General features: G+C 41.9%; 1 protein-coding gene across 5 annotated transcripts in view; it reads left to right on the top strand.

Annotated features, from left to right (window-relative positions):
* LOC129173077 (ras/Rap GTPase-activating protein SynGAP-like) overlaps positions 1–16,128 on the top strand; it is a 35,184-nt gene that overhangs the window by 4,936 nt on the left and 14,120 nt on the right. For 4 of the 5 annotated variants that reach the window (XM_054763579.1, XM_054763581.1, XM_054763580.1 and 1 more), the window contains 10 exons: positions 7,193–7,281; positions 11,159–11,280; positions 12,938–13,091; positions 13,188–13,286; positions 13,433–13,672; positions 14,285–14,620; positions 14,722–14,866; positions 14,946–15,090; positions 15,172–15,408; positions 15,664–15,865. In XM_054763579.1, the coding sequence (XP_054619554.1) occupies positions 7,193–7,281; positions 11,159–11,280; positions 12,938–13,091; positions 13,188–13,286; positions 13,433–13,672; positions 14,285–14,620; positions 14,722–14,866; positions 14,946–15,090; positions 15,172–15,408; positions 15,664–15,865 (1,769 nt within the window). Of the gene's footprint in view, positions 1–7,192; positions 7,282–10,721; positions 10,848–11,158; positions 11,281–12,937; positions 13,092–13,187; positions 13,287–13,432; positions 13,673–14,284; positions 14,621–14,721; positions 14,867–14,945; positions 15,091–15,171; positions 15,409–15,663; positions 15,866–16,128 lie in introns of all 5 variants that reach the window. The other variant, XM_054763582.1, reaches the window with a different exon arrangement.

Raw genomic sequence — 16,128 nt, 5'->3', positions numbered from 1 at the left:
TAAAAACTTTCTGAACCTTTAATTGGTGTCTTTAGTCTGAAGTGAACATTTACACCATATTCTAATTTATGTCGATGCACCATAAGATTACTTTAGATTAGGGCTGTCAGAAATAACGCGTTAACGGCGGTAACGAATTTATTTCATTATCCGCGTTCAAATTTTTGGTGTAATTATTATTATTATTATTATTATTATTATTTTTCTTGACAAGTGCAAATTAGGCCACGTCCACACAAATATCATTATATTATGAAAAAAAACCCTACTCCGGTGTTACAATAAAATCTCTTTCTTTTTTTTTTTTTTTTCCCCTGTCCTGTCCAGCCTTTAAAGCAGATAGAATTGTAGATCTAAATGCCATCAAGTGCTCAACAGATTTACTCTGGAGGGAGAAGTGTAATATACACTTCCCCTGTTATACAAAATTTAATTGACTTTGATGCTTGTTATAAAGCAAATTTGGAGCGACCGGACCGGAGCAGGAGGGGACAGAGAAGAAGAGAAAAGGAAACGGGGGGCGTGGGGGGTGGGTGCGGGGATGAGAGGGGGACAAAAAAAAAGAGAGACAAGAGACAAGGACAACAGCAGCAACAACAACAATAGTGACAACAAGAAGAGAACAACAGAAACATACAGAACGACATCAGCAAATAAATGTCTCTGACAACTATAAAGACAAACAAGGACATAAGGACAAAGGACAAAACAATATCAACAACCACAATGACAACGCAGACAATGACAATCACACAAAATAGTAGTAATGAAATGATGAACTATGATAGTGATCACAATGATAATACTGCATTGAAACAATCACACATAATAGTAGTGATGAAATGATGAACTATGATAGTGATCACAATGATAATACTGCATTGAAACAGTCACACATAATAGTAGTGATGAAATGATGAACTATGATAGTGATCACAATGATAATACTGCATTGAAACAGTCACACATAATAGTAGTGATGAAATGATGAACTATGATAGTGATCACAATGATAATACTGCATTGAAACAGTCACACATAATAGTAGTAATGAAATGATGAACTATGATAGTGATCACAATGACAATACTGCATTGAAACAGTCACACATAATAGTAGTAATGAAATGATTATCCATAATAGTGAACAGAATGGTAATTACTGTAATGCACATCATTGTAAAAAAAACTATAGTCATACTGCTGATATCACCGTCGCTGTAATAAAACCAACAACATAATAACACCGTGGTTAACTCAGTGAGTAATGTGGGGAAGTACGTATGTACTGTGAGTGTGCATATGTACAGGTATCTCTGTATGTGAGGAAGACTTCATATATATATAAAGGTGCAGGAATGTGTGGGCGTGTGATTGTCACTGAGAATGCATGAAAGGAAAGGGGCCGCCCTCCACCTCCCATAGAGCCCCGCCCCAAATAGCCAGGCCGAGCCCCCGTCGCCAGAAGGCCACCAGGCCCACAGGGGCAGGCAGCACAAAGATCAGTGCCCCAAGAGCCAGCCCAGAGAGCCCTCCCCCCCGGGAAGACCAGCAAGGGGCCGAAGAGAGGTAATCCCAGCCAAGGACAGGGCGCCGGCGGGCCGGAGGACTGCCAACCCCTGAGACCAGCGAGAGATCACACCCCACAAAGGCAGACGAATACCGGGGGCCACAAACCGGCAGGCCCAGAGACGCCCCCACAACCGGAAAGAAGCCTGCCCGCGCCGGAAGCGCCAGTCCCCGCCCACCGCCACCCCCACCCCCAGGGAGCGGAGCCCGGCCCGCCCCGGGCCAACCCCCGCCCGACCCCCGACACAGGGCCGCCCCGCCCAGGGATGCAGGAGGCACACCCTCCACCCACCCGGCGGAGGCACAGGCGGCAGAGATGTATCACCCAGCACCTGACCCCAAAATAAATAACTAAAATAAATAAATAAATAAATAAATAAATAAAAGTACACACACGCACGCACATACACACCCCTACGCCCCCACGCGTACACACATACACAATCCTACGCACCCAAGCACGCACGCACACACACATTGGTCGACTGCCCGACACCCGGAAGCCTCACCCTATCCCCCGTTAGTAACCCAAGGAGCAGCGGAGCCGGGGACCCCGGGGTCCCAGACATACAATCCAGAACCCAGGCGTGGAGAGCGCGGACCGCCGGGGAGCAGGAAGACACCAGGCCACACCCTCCCAACGGTAGGACGCCGCCAGCAAGGCAGGCAGAGGAGCCAGCGAGGAGGAAAGCGGGAAACTGAGCAGGCGGGCGGGAAAACGGGCGAGCAGCCAGGCGAACCACCACACAGCGCCAACCGACACCGATTTTTTGTGTAATTAAAGCATGTGCATCATGCCAAGCCACACCTCTCTGATGTGACGGCACACGGAAGCATAGTGTTGTGTCCCCACAGTCACATAGAGTCTGACGCTCTTTAATAACTTCATTCTGACCTGAACACGTCAACAGCAGTGCAGTTCCAGCAGCATATTCTATAATGTGTGTATCTGCAACTCACAAACACCTTCATAGTCTTCCTTGGAATGGCACTTCCTCATGGTCACTATACGAGCGCGAGATGCATTCACGGACACTCCAAAAATCACAATAATAACTTTATTATGCATGTATGTGCGGTCCAAACAAACACAAAGACAAAGACAAAGAATAAGTGGATATTCTTATCACTCACTAATGTAACGCTCACTGTGGAAGTACAATACGATGCATTTAAGTATTTTGGGAAATCACATGTGAATTCAACTTAAATTACTTGGTGTCTTTGAACGCAGCGCTTCATGGCTCGTAATAACGCCGCTAAAGTGTGATTCAAATGTTGTGCTATGATGAAAGAGACTAGTGTTAGGCAAATACATTTTCAGACGTGTGCTATCTTTTAGCTTGAGTTCAAATTTCAGTTCATTTGGAGCTGTTAATACATACATACATACAAATACATAGAGTACATACTGTATGCAGTATATCATCCTGTCCTGTTATTTAGCTTTTTGTTCATAAAATACAGTAGAAATGGGCAAATTTCACAGATAGCTGCAAATGATGATTAATCATGATTAATTCATTTGAAACCTGTGATCAATTAGTAATACGATTAAAATGTTTAACCATTTGACAGCCCTACTTCATACATAAACTTTATCATTGTAAGATGACAACCTCATTCCTGTGAAAATGGGACTTTTTTCAAATGAAAAAAATATTTAATTCTATTTTTCCCTTTTGAACAAAAAATGTCCCATAAAATGTATAACCCCCCCCACCACCAATTTGTTTCTTGAAAACATACAACTTTATTCTCGTGAGACGATGACATCTTTTTTTAAAGAAAACCCACAAAAACTAATGAATCCACTTAAGATTCTTGACTGAGATTTTTTCCCGAAAAAAACTTTTCTAAAAACAAAACAGATACAAGAAAAAAAAAATCCACCTTTTTTCTGAAAAATAAAAGATGACAAATATGACTTTCTTTAGTCTCTTGTGTGCATGGTGTGAAAACCTTCAGGAGGGAGCTTTATTTAACAAGCTCTGCTGCTCTCGTTCCTCCGTTTGGCTTTGCAGTTCTTTCTTTCTAGTACGTACTTTTGTATTTTATTAGCTGCTGTGAAGATTTACACGAGTGCGCAATCCTCGCTCACCTCTCAGCGCTGACATTCTTGAAGCTTTTCCTTCACTGTCAGGGAAGCGGGGAGAGAGGAATGAATGTAAAGGCTTGCCTTTAGCCAGGGACTATATTGGGAAAAAGAAAAGATGAGAGGAAGCCTCATAGTGTCTCACGGATGCTTGAGAGCTTTCATCAGTCTGCTTTTTTTGCAAGCTCACCTCTCAGTCAGTTGTTTGAAACTGTGGTAGTAGCAAGCCATGATGAGCATGTTCCCATGGCAACCAGGCCACAGTGCCCTTGGTTAGCAATGGATGCTGGAACACACAAGGACACTTGATTGTTGATATAGATCATGTTAGAATCATATTTGCAATTTTGGCATTCCACGTTTGTGTCCGTTTTGAAGCCAACGGGATCTTGTGAGTCTCTGCTGATGCTTCCTCCCACCCACACTGGACTCTCGCTACCTCCACCCCTCCAGCCACCTCCGCTGTTCAAATCCTGCAGCTCTTCCTCCTTCTTCTTCCGTGCATTTTATATTTACGTGATTGCAGCCTCCGGGCTAAAAATAGCTACAGTCAGAAGTGTCACTTGTCTTTCTTTGCATAAAACACCATGAGCCTCCTGGCAACACTTTCTTTAAACGTTCATGTGTTTTTTTCATTGCATGTATTAAGCATACAATAGCAGGGGTCATCAGAGGCCTCCTTTCTTTATGCCATGCAAAACTTTGTGTTTATGTAGGAGGGCCACACTTGGAAAAGAAATACATTTCAATATTCACCCTTTAGTTTCGTAATAATGCAACTTCATTCCTCATAGGGGAATAAAAACATAACATAAAAATAAAGGCAAAAAAATAAAGTTAACATTTCAGCAAAAGAAAAGTGTTAAAGTATTCACTCGTCACAACTTCTTTCAAAAAATAAAACAGTGGCGTTCTCGTCATGAAATGACGACTTTACCTTCATAATATAAAAAGAACAATATAAAATAAACAAAAATAAAGAGATTTTTTTTACAAGAAATAAAAACTCAATGAATGAAGTTATCACAACAATTAAAATGAAGTCACGCCTCATTGTTGTTGAAATGCAACGTTATCCATGTGGCGCTACCACTTTATTCTCAAATATGAACGTGAAATTAGCATTACGTTAATTCGGAATATTATAAGTCCTTTTTTTATATTATCTCATGATTACTAATCATTTAAATACTGTAGATTCCTCAATATTATGTGAATAAAAAATAAAATGTGACATAGCATTAGCATTCTCGCTGACTTTATTAGTTATGGTTATGACAGTTCTCTCGTCGTAATATTGTTTTTAGTGTGGTCCTCATGCACATACGACAGTATTGAAAGTACAGTCATCCCTCGTTCATAGCGGTTAATTGGTTCCAGACCCGACCGCGTTAAATTAATTTCCACAATATAGGATTCAATGTGAATAAATGGAATATTTTCATAGTTATAGCATGGAAAACCTGTTTAAGACTTTCTCAATATAGTTTTTACCATTATTAGAGCCCTGTAGACATGAAATAACCCCTATAGTCACACTTACACTCATATTGGTCATTGTTTACACAACACTGCAACTCTTATGCTGCAAGGTAGCGAGCTAATAAGCTAGCAAGCTAACCAATTTCTTCTAAACTTAAGAAGCCAAAAACATACCACTTCCACACTGAATGAGAGAACATTTTCTCCCTCTATCATGTTGGACATGCCATGGCTGACTTCATGCTGTGTTAAGGTAATGTAATGTAATGTAAGGTAATTTCTCAATGTTTTGTGTCATTACTGCCGCTTAGTGAGTAGAATACTACATATCACTTATATTTCAATATGTTTTGGCTAATAATAAACCATAGTCTATCACGAAACAGCCATAGTTTATTAATTAATTAATTTCTGAAAAAAAAAAACACGATATAGCAGGTTGACTGTTAAATAACACTTGGTTTTTGCTCCACGGCTCCCTCTGCTGTTGTGACATGCCATTAACTTTTAAAGCCACTATTAACACCACAGTTAACACTACAGCTTCATGTTTCTTAAGTTACCCCAGTAACGGTTGTTAAGTTTAACATACACGTATTGCAAAACTCATCGTGTTGCTTTTTTAAACTCTATCAGCGCCAACAGAATGTTCCTCATTGGCTTGTATACGAACACAAACAGCCAAAAAAAATGCAGGAAACATTTTATTTCTAGATTGGCCCCATTTTTGTTTGTGTCTTTGAATCTGGAAGCCTTTGTTCAGTTTAAGTCACGCAAGTTGCGAAAGTCAACCGTGTAGCGTTTCCAGTGCAGCCTGTCGGCCGTATTTGTGTTGGATTAAAACTCCCCGGTTTTGTGGCTTTCTAGTCCCGTCATACATTTAATACCTACATTTTACTACGAAAACCAGGCAAGAAGAGATTTGGGGGAAAAAATTGTTATTTCATTCACGGTGTACAGTATGCATGCTAAGTGTGGAGCATGGCTCTCTAACACCCACTCCCCGGTCTTCTTCCTCAGCATCACAGCTAGCTAGAGGCTGTAGCCGCCCACACACACACACACACACACACACACACACACACACAGGCACTCTGTCCTGATAGCAATTTACATCCACAACATGGCGAGTCAACACACAAATGCTGCGCGTCACGGCTGCATTGTGTCGCCAATTGTTCTTTAGCAGTAAAATGGCTCAAGAAAGAACACTTGAAGCTTCCTGGTTCTGTGCAGCGTCTTGCATTGCTTATCGTGTCAGCAACTTGAACAGTTCAAATACTAGTCGTTGGAGTTGTTGCCATGGATACCAAACAATTAGCCGGGGTTTGAGAATAGAAACTGGAGAGCAGCCCGTTTGCTGGCTTTGGGAGGAAATCACAGGATGTGACAGTGTGTCTCACTTCCCTCACATTAGTCATTAAAGTCAAAAAAGACCAAAATAGACGAGAGAGGAGGGAATAGCAACAGGGAGCATGGATTGTTATATATTTGGGACTATCCTGCATGTGCATATTCGCTACATGTGCAGACCCACAATTGATATTTGAACATAATGAGTCATGAATATGCTTGACAAATACAAATACATTTTTAAAAAATCCTTAAAAACACAATATTCAAGCCAAGTGTTTCTAAATGAATATTTTGCACGTTTTGTACATTTTGACATTAGTGCCTTTTTAGTGCCTCAAAAAGCCCGGTTAAGTAACATTTGAAATAGTGTAGAGAATGACGCATGTACTTCTCCCAAGAGCAAAAGAAATCAATGATTGCATTTTCAAAAAAATGGCTGTCGCTTTAAATGTAGCAATTATATCGACAAGACTTTTTCGTTATCTGAGGTGCAACACACATTACAAAAGATTGCGTTTGCTCACAAACGTCCGTCACTGTGCTGTTGTTGATGTCTGTCCTCGCTTTTGTTGTGCTACGCTGATTTGTCGAAGACTTGCCTGTGCGCTTTGCTTCTAAAAACACCAATGGTTGGCCTGTCACCACATCTTTATTGTGTTTCTTAACGTTTTGGTTCATTTTCTCCGCCCAGACCAATCACGCAGGGCAAGTTTTGCCTCCGTGAGACAGTCAAGCATGGAAACTCCCCCGAATGCCACCCCGCAGACCTTCAGGCAGCCGGTGAGTCCAGTGAACATCCTAAAGTTAATCTAAATGTTTTTATCCCTGCACTGCTTCCTTTTATTTGACAGATTTGTCGTCATTCATCCGCCAAATTTTCAGTGTTTATAGCAGTACTTGAGATCTCAACATGCAAGCCTACTTTTTCTTTTTCCTTTATGTACAAACTTCACCAAGATCAAGTGTCTCAAGTTACTTATTTTACCTGACAAAGAAGTTTAGATTACTTATTTAATTAGGTACTAAAATATTTTAAGATTTTATATATGTATAATTATAATAAAAAATTACATACTGTATATATAATTTTAAAAGATTTTAGATCCTAATAAGGATAAGTAATCTAAACTTCATTTTAAAATGTATCATATTTGCACATCATTTCCATTGTCATGGAAAAAATGATGAGACCACCCTTGTTCCCTCAGTTTCTTGTTCTTGTGAATGCCTGATACCACTAAAGGACTTTTGTTTGGACAAATATAACAATGACAACAAAAAGAGCTCATAAGAGTACATTTTTTTGGCAGTACAATGGTATAGCTATTCATGTAAGAACTTCTGTGATTTTGGTAATCATCAAGAAAACCATGGACGTTGCTAGAACATTTATATAGAAAATCCTCCCAAAAATACGACAGCATATGTCGACAACTTATCAGGTGTCGGTCCACCGTGTTCTGGTTATTAGTGCACATCCGTGTAAGCGGCCACTTAAGCCAACATACATGGTTGGCCGCTTTTGTGGACATAAAATTTGAGAGCCCCGGAAGAAAGGTTTGCACATGTGCGAAATTACTGCAGTAGCTCTGTTACATAAGAGTATAAAATATCGTGGAAACCTAAGAATGAAAATAAAAATATGCCTAAATGCAGGAACACAATGTCAACAAACAAGAATCCTTTAATCGCCCATTCTATGTAAATGTGCAAGCAATGGCTAGTATCAGTTTCAATTTCGGCTATGCTGACAACCGCTTATGTCAGGGGTGTCCAAACTTTTTCCACCAAGGGCTGCATCCTGAAAATCCAACCATCCATCTCCTATGCTGCTTATCCTCACCAGGGTCCAGGGTATGCTGGAGCCTATCCCAGCTGACTTTGGGCGAGAGGCGGGGTACACCCTGGACTGGTCGCCAGCCAATGGCAGGGCACATATAGACAAACCACCATTCACACTCACATTCATACCTATGGACAATTTAGAGTCGCCAATGAACCTAACACGCATGCTTTTGGAATTTGGGAGGAAACCGGAGTAGCCGGAGAAAACCCACAGAGATGCCCATCGGAGATTCCAACCCAGATCTTCCCCATCTCCTGACTGTGTGGCCAACATGCTAACCACTAGGCCACCATGCGGCCCCTCCAACAAATCCACTTTGATATTTTTATGGGGGTTTTTTTTGTAAAAAGGATTTGAAAAAACCCTATATATATATATATATATATATATATATATATATATATATATAGACCCTTTACAAAAAATTAGAATGTCATGGAAAAGTTGTTTAATTTCCATAATTCCATTCAAAAAGTTAAACTTTCATAGATTATAGATTCAGGGCCCACAATTTAAACGATTTCAAGTGTTTATTTGTTTATTTTTACATAATTTGGGCTTCTAGCTCATAAAACCCACAAAAACAGGAATTCAAAAAATTAGAATACTGTGAAGAAATCACCATTTACTTCTCAGTTTTTGCAGGAAAAAAAAGAAAGAAATTAGGATCACATCAAATCAATCAAAATATGGCACTTTCAAAACGATATGTCAATCTTCAATACTTGGTTGGGAATCCCTTTGCCTTAATCACTGCCTCGATGCCACGTGGCATTGAAGCAATCAGCCTGTGGCATTGCCTGGGAGTTATGGAAGCCCAGATTTCCTTGATGCTTGCTGTCAGCTCTTCTTTGTTGTTGGGTCTGGTGCCCCTCATGTTCCTCTTGAGAATACCACATAGATTCTCAATGGGGTTTAGGTCCGCTGAGTTGGCTGGCCAGTCAAGCACTGTGATGGCATGGGCATCAAACCAGGTTTTGGTGCTTCTGGCGGTATGGGCAGGGGCCAGGTCCTGCTGGAAGATGAAATCTGCATCTCCATACAGATCCTCAGCAGAAGGAATCATGAAGTCCTCTAAAGCATTCTGGTAGACTGTTGCGGTGACCTTGGATTTAAGAAAGCAGAGTTTACCAACACCTGCACCGGACATTGCACCCCAAATCATGACGGACTGTGGATATTTCACACTGGACCTCAGGCAGCTTGGGTTCTGTTCCTCACCCGTCTTCCTCCAAACCCTTGGACCTTGATTCCCAAATGAAAGGCACACTTTGCTTTCATGGGAAAAGAGGACCTTGGACCACTGGCCAACAGTCCAGTCCTTCTTCTCCTTGGCCCAGTGGAGACGCTTCCTACGTTGGCTCAGGTTCAGAAGTGGCTTGACCCGAGGAACCCCACAGTTGTAGCCCATCTCCCGGATGCGTCTGAATGTGGCGGTTTTTGAAGCTGTGACTCCCGCCTCATTCCACTCTTTCTGGATCTCTGCCAGATTCTTGAATCTTCCCTGTTTGATAATCCGCTGAAGTCCACGGTCATCTCTTTTGCTGGTGCATCTTCTCCTGCCACATTTTGCCCTTCCTCTAGACTTTCCATTGATATGCTTGGACACAGCACTCTGTGAACAACCAGCCTCCTTAGCTAGGAACTTTTGTGGCTTACCCATCCTATGGAGGGTATCAATGATGGTCTTCTGGCCAGTTGTCATGTCTGCAGTCTTCCCCATATTGAACCCAACTGAGAGAATTGAACCAAACTGAAGCAATTTAATGACACCTGGGGAAGCCTGTGCAGGTGATTTGACTTTAGTAGATGATTAGTGTGTGACACTCAGTTTAAAACATTCATGCCCTGCAAAATTTGGGCTGATTTCTTCACAGTATTCTAATTTTTTGAATTCCTGTTTTCGTGGGTTTAATGAGCTGGAAGCCCAAATTATATAAAAATAAACAAATAAATACTTGAAATCGTTTAAATTGTGGGCCCTGAATCTATAATCCATGAAAGTTTAACTTTTTGAATGCAATTATGGAAATTAAACAACTTTTCCATGACATTCAAATTTTTTGGAAAGGGTCTGTATATATAGGGTGTCCCAAAAAAGGTATACACACTTTAAACAATTGTACAGTAGCTGTTTATTTTAATTAGTTCAATTTTCAAAATGTAATAGAATTTACAAACATTGTTTTATTGTTTTGTCACCGCCTGTTCTCAAACTGATGTCATTTTGGTCCCGACACAGCGGACAACGCAAAGCAATGGAATTGCACACATCACAAAACAATTCCTTTGGTATTTGCGTGCATTCATGTTCAGTGGCTGCTCTCAATCCAGCGACTGTTGCAGATCTCATAGCATAGACTTTGTCTTTTAGGTATCCCCATAAAAAAAAGTCTTGTGGTGTGAGGTCTGGTGAACGTGGAGGGTATTCAACGAAACCCCTCCGTCCAATCCACCTGTTTGGCAAGATCTCATCAAGGAAGGATCTAACATTGCCATGGTAGTGTGGGGGTGCCCCATCTTGCTGAAAATAAAATTCATCTTCAAGGTCTTCTCTCATGTTTGGCATGACAGACTGTTGCAGCAAGTGTGTACATTTTTTTATGGGACACCCTGTATATTTAAAAACAGAGCTTTGTTCTATTATTAGTTATTAGTATCAACATTGCAAGGTTAAGTCCACAAAGACAATTCTGTTGTGTTGTCCAGCTTTGTTCCAGTCCATCGTAGCAATAAGGCTTAATGCCATCAGTGTTCAGTCTTAGTCCAACAAGAGACTTTAACTCTTTGTTTCATGGACTTCTTCTTTAGAGTTTCCTCAATCGGAGGTTAAAGGGCTCCATCAAGAGGGCCAAAAGTCAGCCCAAACTGGACCGGACCAGCAGCTTCAGGCAAATGATCTTGCCTCGGTTTCGTAGCGCCGATCAAGAGAGGTTAGTTTTTAAGAACCTCTTTAAATGTCTAAACTGTTTTGTATGATTGCAGATTCCCTGGTTTGTATTATTCATGGCCAATTGATCACAAAAATCACACTTAATTAAAAAAAGATTTTCACTTCCCTGGACTGTTTTCTTCATCAGTGTGATAAAACCTCTATGACTGGTGCCGTAAGACTGTGAGAGGCTACTGTACAATAACATTGACTTCAGAGGCTGTGATGCCAGATTGTTGTTGTTTTGCATTCTACTGCGAGGTCACCTCCCAGAGGAATCTGCCCTGCATTGTCGTCAGAATTTTATGCAGAACCAACAGAATTCAGTCACGATGCGTACAGCTGAAGTGAAGACATTGAAAACAGAAAGTGGGGGAAATATTATGCTGACGCTCCACCTCCGTCGCAGCCACAGGAGAAGTACATAATGGACATTTTGGGGGCAGGTGTGGGTGTCCGGCGTTGTTAAACAAATAATTGTAATGCAGCAGAAACAGCAGTTGACATGTGTAAAGAAAACGTATATTAAAGGACGTGGTGTTGGTGAAACGTGGAGGTGGTTGGGTCAAGGGGGGGAGGTCACACTGTCTTCCCGCCACAGTTTGTTACCGCCGCTCCCGACACGCCGCTGCCTGACAGCTGCCTTCACAGCCGGCTTCCCGCTCCTGCCCACACACACGCGTTAATTCTCTACGCGGCGTTAAGTTGACAATGCCGCGTCCAACTTCACACTCTCGCTTTCCATTGCAGCTGCTCCAACGTGGCTGCCAAGCGTGTTTCATCCACCGCTTCTCGCCATCGTCCAACTGACAGCATTAAATCCAGCACTGAATTAGCAATCCTTGATTCCTGCATAATTTATTTATTTTCAAAGGTGCTGATTTAATTTGTTCTTTTTTCTTTTTCTATTCCCTTGTTTCTTACGCTTAAAGACAACGTGTCAGGTTGTCAGCGCAGCAAAACGTCACGTTCAGATGAACGCTGTACTAAAAATGATGCTACACTTTTTACCCCTTGTTCCGAAACAGTCCATCTTATAAATTTTGTTTTATTAATTAATTTACAATTTTAATTCAAACGGAAAGTTGACGGAAAAGAAGGGCAAAATACAGGAGTTTGCTGGGGAAAACAGGAGGGTTGCCAAGTATGTATGACATTTATGTTGATGATAGCTGGGAAATGCACAAAATTTAATTTCTCAGTAAATTCCTCAACATTTTTAAACCAAGCAAAGGAAAATGCATTTTTTTGCAAATCAGAATTTTTTTCCTATCTGTTCCACACATATTAGCTCCACACACATCTTGGCCGTATATTAGAATGAAAGGATTTTCTTCTCCTACTGAGACTGTGTACATTTCGCACCGCTAACGAATGATGCAGACCAGCCAGCCGAGTCAACAAGCTAAACTGCAAACAGCAGAAATGAAAGAAATCTGGTGGTCTTACTTTTCCCTGCAAAAACTAATTAAGAAAGGATCATCTCTAAAATATATTTCGATTGTCACGTGTGATACATGCCAAGACACAGTGTCTCACTGTGCGTCATATATATATTAAAGTACTTTCCAGAGAGTTTATTCAATACTGATAATAATGATAATACTGTACTTGTGCAGATGGAAGTACATACATTGTTTTTCTTCTTCTCTCACTAGGACACGGTTAATGCAGAGCTTCAAAGAATCCCACTCCCACGAGTCCCTGCTTTCTCCCAGCAGTGCTGCCGAGGCTTTGGACTTGGTTCTGGACGAAGACGCCATTATAAAACCAGTTCATTCCAGCATTTTAGGACAAGAGTATTGCTTTGAGGTGCGTATAGCGTATTTGTGAAGTCGACCAAAAAAAAAAAAAATCAAAACGTATTTTCCAGAAGAATGAAAGCTCTTATAGCTTTTACATGCTTAGGTAACCACCAATTCAGGGACAAAATGTTTTGCCTGCCGGTCTGCATCAGAGAGGGACAAGTGGATTGAAAACCTGCAACGCGCTGTCAAACCCAACAAGGTGAACATACTACTGCAAATTGGCATGCTGGCATAGCTATCAAATCTACTGTATGAGTTTATTATTTGCCCAGTTGTAGAACTCATTAGTCACCTTAGTCATAAAGGTTTCAGCATCATCAAGTCTTATCATTGTATTATTTCCAGGACAACAGCAGGCGAGTGGAAAACGTGCTGAAGTTGTGGATCATTGAAGCCCGAGACCTCCCGGCGAAGAAACGCTATTACTGTGAGCTGTGTCTGGATGACATGCTCTACGCCCGCACCACCAGCAAACCTCGCACAGACACCATCTTCTGGGGGGAGCACTTTGAGTTCAACAACCTGCCCACCATTCGTAGCCTTCGTTTGCACCTTTACAAGGAGACGGACAAGAAGAGACGCAAGGTAGGTTCAGTCTAGCAGTATATTTTAAATATGGTTCCTTGCCCAGTAAAGGTGAGGCTACCAAATATGGTTCCTTGCCTGATAAAGGCAAATTCAATTCTTTATTGTCATTGCCATATAGATAACAAAGGTATAGTACGGTATAGTAGTTATAGTGATGTAACAAATTGCTTTAAGTGGCGCAATCCCTCTCCCATAATACCCAGAAATACCCCTAAAAAAATGCAAAAAATACAAAAAGTTACCCAACAAAAGCTAAGATACCAACATGGTTCCTTGCCCAATAAAAGCAAAATATGGTTAATTGCCTGATAAATGCTAGTAACTACATCTGGTTCCTTCCTTGTTTTTTTTTGCTGGTACTAAATATGGTTCCTTGCCCTGTAAAAAATAAACAACCAAATATGGTTCTTTGCCTGAGAATGCTTGTTATCAAATATGTTTATGCTTTGCTACACTTATCGTGCCATGCCCCATGAAAGCTAAGTAACCAAATATGGTTCCTTCCCTACTAAATGCTAAGTCACCGCATGTGTCTTTGCCTGACAAAGACTAAGTTACCAAATATGGTTCCTGATAAAGGTCTACCAAATGCTGTTACTGTCATTCAAGGAAAAAAGCACATACCTCGGCCTCGTCAGCATCCCCATATCCAGCATCACGGGTCGGCAGTTTGTGGAGCAGTGGTACCCCGTCATCCAGTCCAGTGTTTTGGCCAAGAGTGGCGGCGTCGGCAGTGGGAAAGTTATCAACGCCTCGCTCCGCGTCAAGTCCCGCTACCAGACCATGAACATCCTTCCCATGGAGCTGTACAAGGAATTTGCTGAGTACATCACCAACAACTACCGAACACTGTGTGCAGTCCTGGAACCTCTGTTGAGTGTCAAGAGCAAAGAGGAGGTGGCGTTCGCGTTGGTACACATCCTCCAAAGCACTGGTAAAACTAAGGTAAACAAGTGACACCTCCGCCAAGACTAATACATATGTCATACAATGACATTCAATCAGAATTTGATGAAAGCTGATTTGACATAACTTCAACCATTCAGGAGTTTTTGTCTGACATGGCGATGTGTGAGGTGGACCGATTCATGGACCGTGAACACATGATCTTCCGGGAGAACACGCTGGCCACGAAGGCTGTGGAAGAGTACCTCAAGTTGATAGGTCACAGATACCTCAAGGATGGGATAGGTGGGTTACATCTTGCGTAAAGACAACAATCTTCTTATATTATGTACCCAACCTAAGTGTGATATCCTCTTCTTATCAGGTGACTTCATCCGAGCCTTATACGAATCTGAGGAGAACTGTGAGGTGGACCCCATGCGAGTCCCGCCTTCGGTCCTGGCTGATCATCAAGCAAACCTTCGCATGTGCTGCGAGCTCCTCCTCTGCAAGATCATCAACTCTCTGTGGTGCGTATGTGACCTCAACACACTCTTTCCGTTTTTATTTTCTGCTCCTTCTTGACGAAGGGTCTTGGTGTGAATCTGCAGCATTTTTCCCCGTGAGCTGAAGGAAGTGTTTGCCTCATGGAGAGCAAGATGCGCCGAGCGTGGAAGGGAGGACCTCGCCGACAGCCTCATTAGCTCATCGCTGTTCCTTCGCTTCATGTGCCCGGCCATCATGTCCCCATCGCTCTTCAACCTGACACAGGAGTACCCAGCCGAGCGCACCTCGCGGACTCTCACCCTCATCGCGAAGGTCATGCAAAACCTGGCCAGCTTCAGCAAGTGAGTCCCCACAATGTCCTCTCTCACCTAGGACTCCAGGCCTGTAGGTGGTAAAAAAGTACTTTTTTTTTTTTACTACATCAGCTGAATTTGGTGGGTTACTGCCACATATTGCCCCAATGCAAGTGGACAGTTATTGTTAAATAGTGAAAATACCTCCATCCACACCAGTTCTACTCTTTCTTGCTCCACGTGGCACTCAAAGGTTCCGTGAAAATATATATTTTTCCACATGACGTTTGGTATATTCCACAGGTTCGGGCCCAAGGAGGAGTTCATGTACTTCATGAACGAGTTCTTGGAGATGGAGTGGGGCTCCATGCAGCAGTTCCTCTATGAGATCTCCAATATGGATGCTGGAGGAAACGCCGGCGGCTTTGAGGGCTACATTGACCTCGGCAGAGAGCTGTCCATGCTACACAGCCTACTGTGGGAAGTCATGGGTCAGCTCAGCAAGGTTGGTGGACCTATATCAACCTTGCGTATGTCCATTTCTATTTCCAGACTTGGTATAATTGTAGTTGTTGCACTGGTAATTCACTGAAGTAATAAAAAAAAAAAATTAAAGTTACACAGTGGAACCCATTAATGTCGATCCTGTTTATGTCGACAACCAGTCTAAGTCGACCAACACACCAAGTCCAGGCCCACCATGTCCTTATTACTAAAAAGTGCCATCTTAAGTCATCGTTGACATATTGTACATGGTGGAGTGCTTTT

This window comes from Dunckerocampus dactyliophorus, chromosome 20 (genome assembly GCF_027744805.1).
Source record: "Dunckerocampus dactyliophorus isolate RoL2022-P2 chromosome 20, RoL_Ddac_1.1, whole genome shotgun sequence".
NCBI classification, from domain to species: Eukaryota; Metazoa; Chordata; class Actinopteri; order Syngnathiformes; family Syngnathidae; genus Dunckerocampus; species Dunckerocampus dactyliophorus.
Note: the sequence above shows the minus strand (reverse complement) of the source record. Positions and strands in the feature narration are given on the sequence as shown.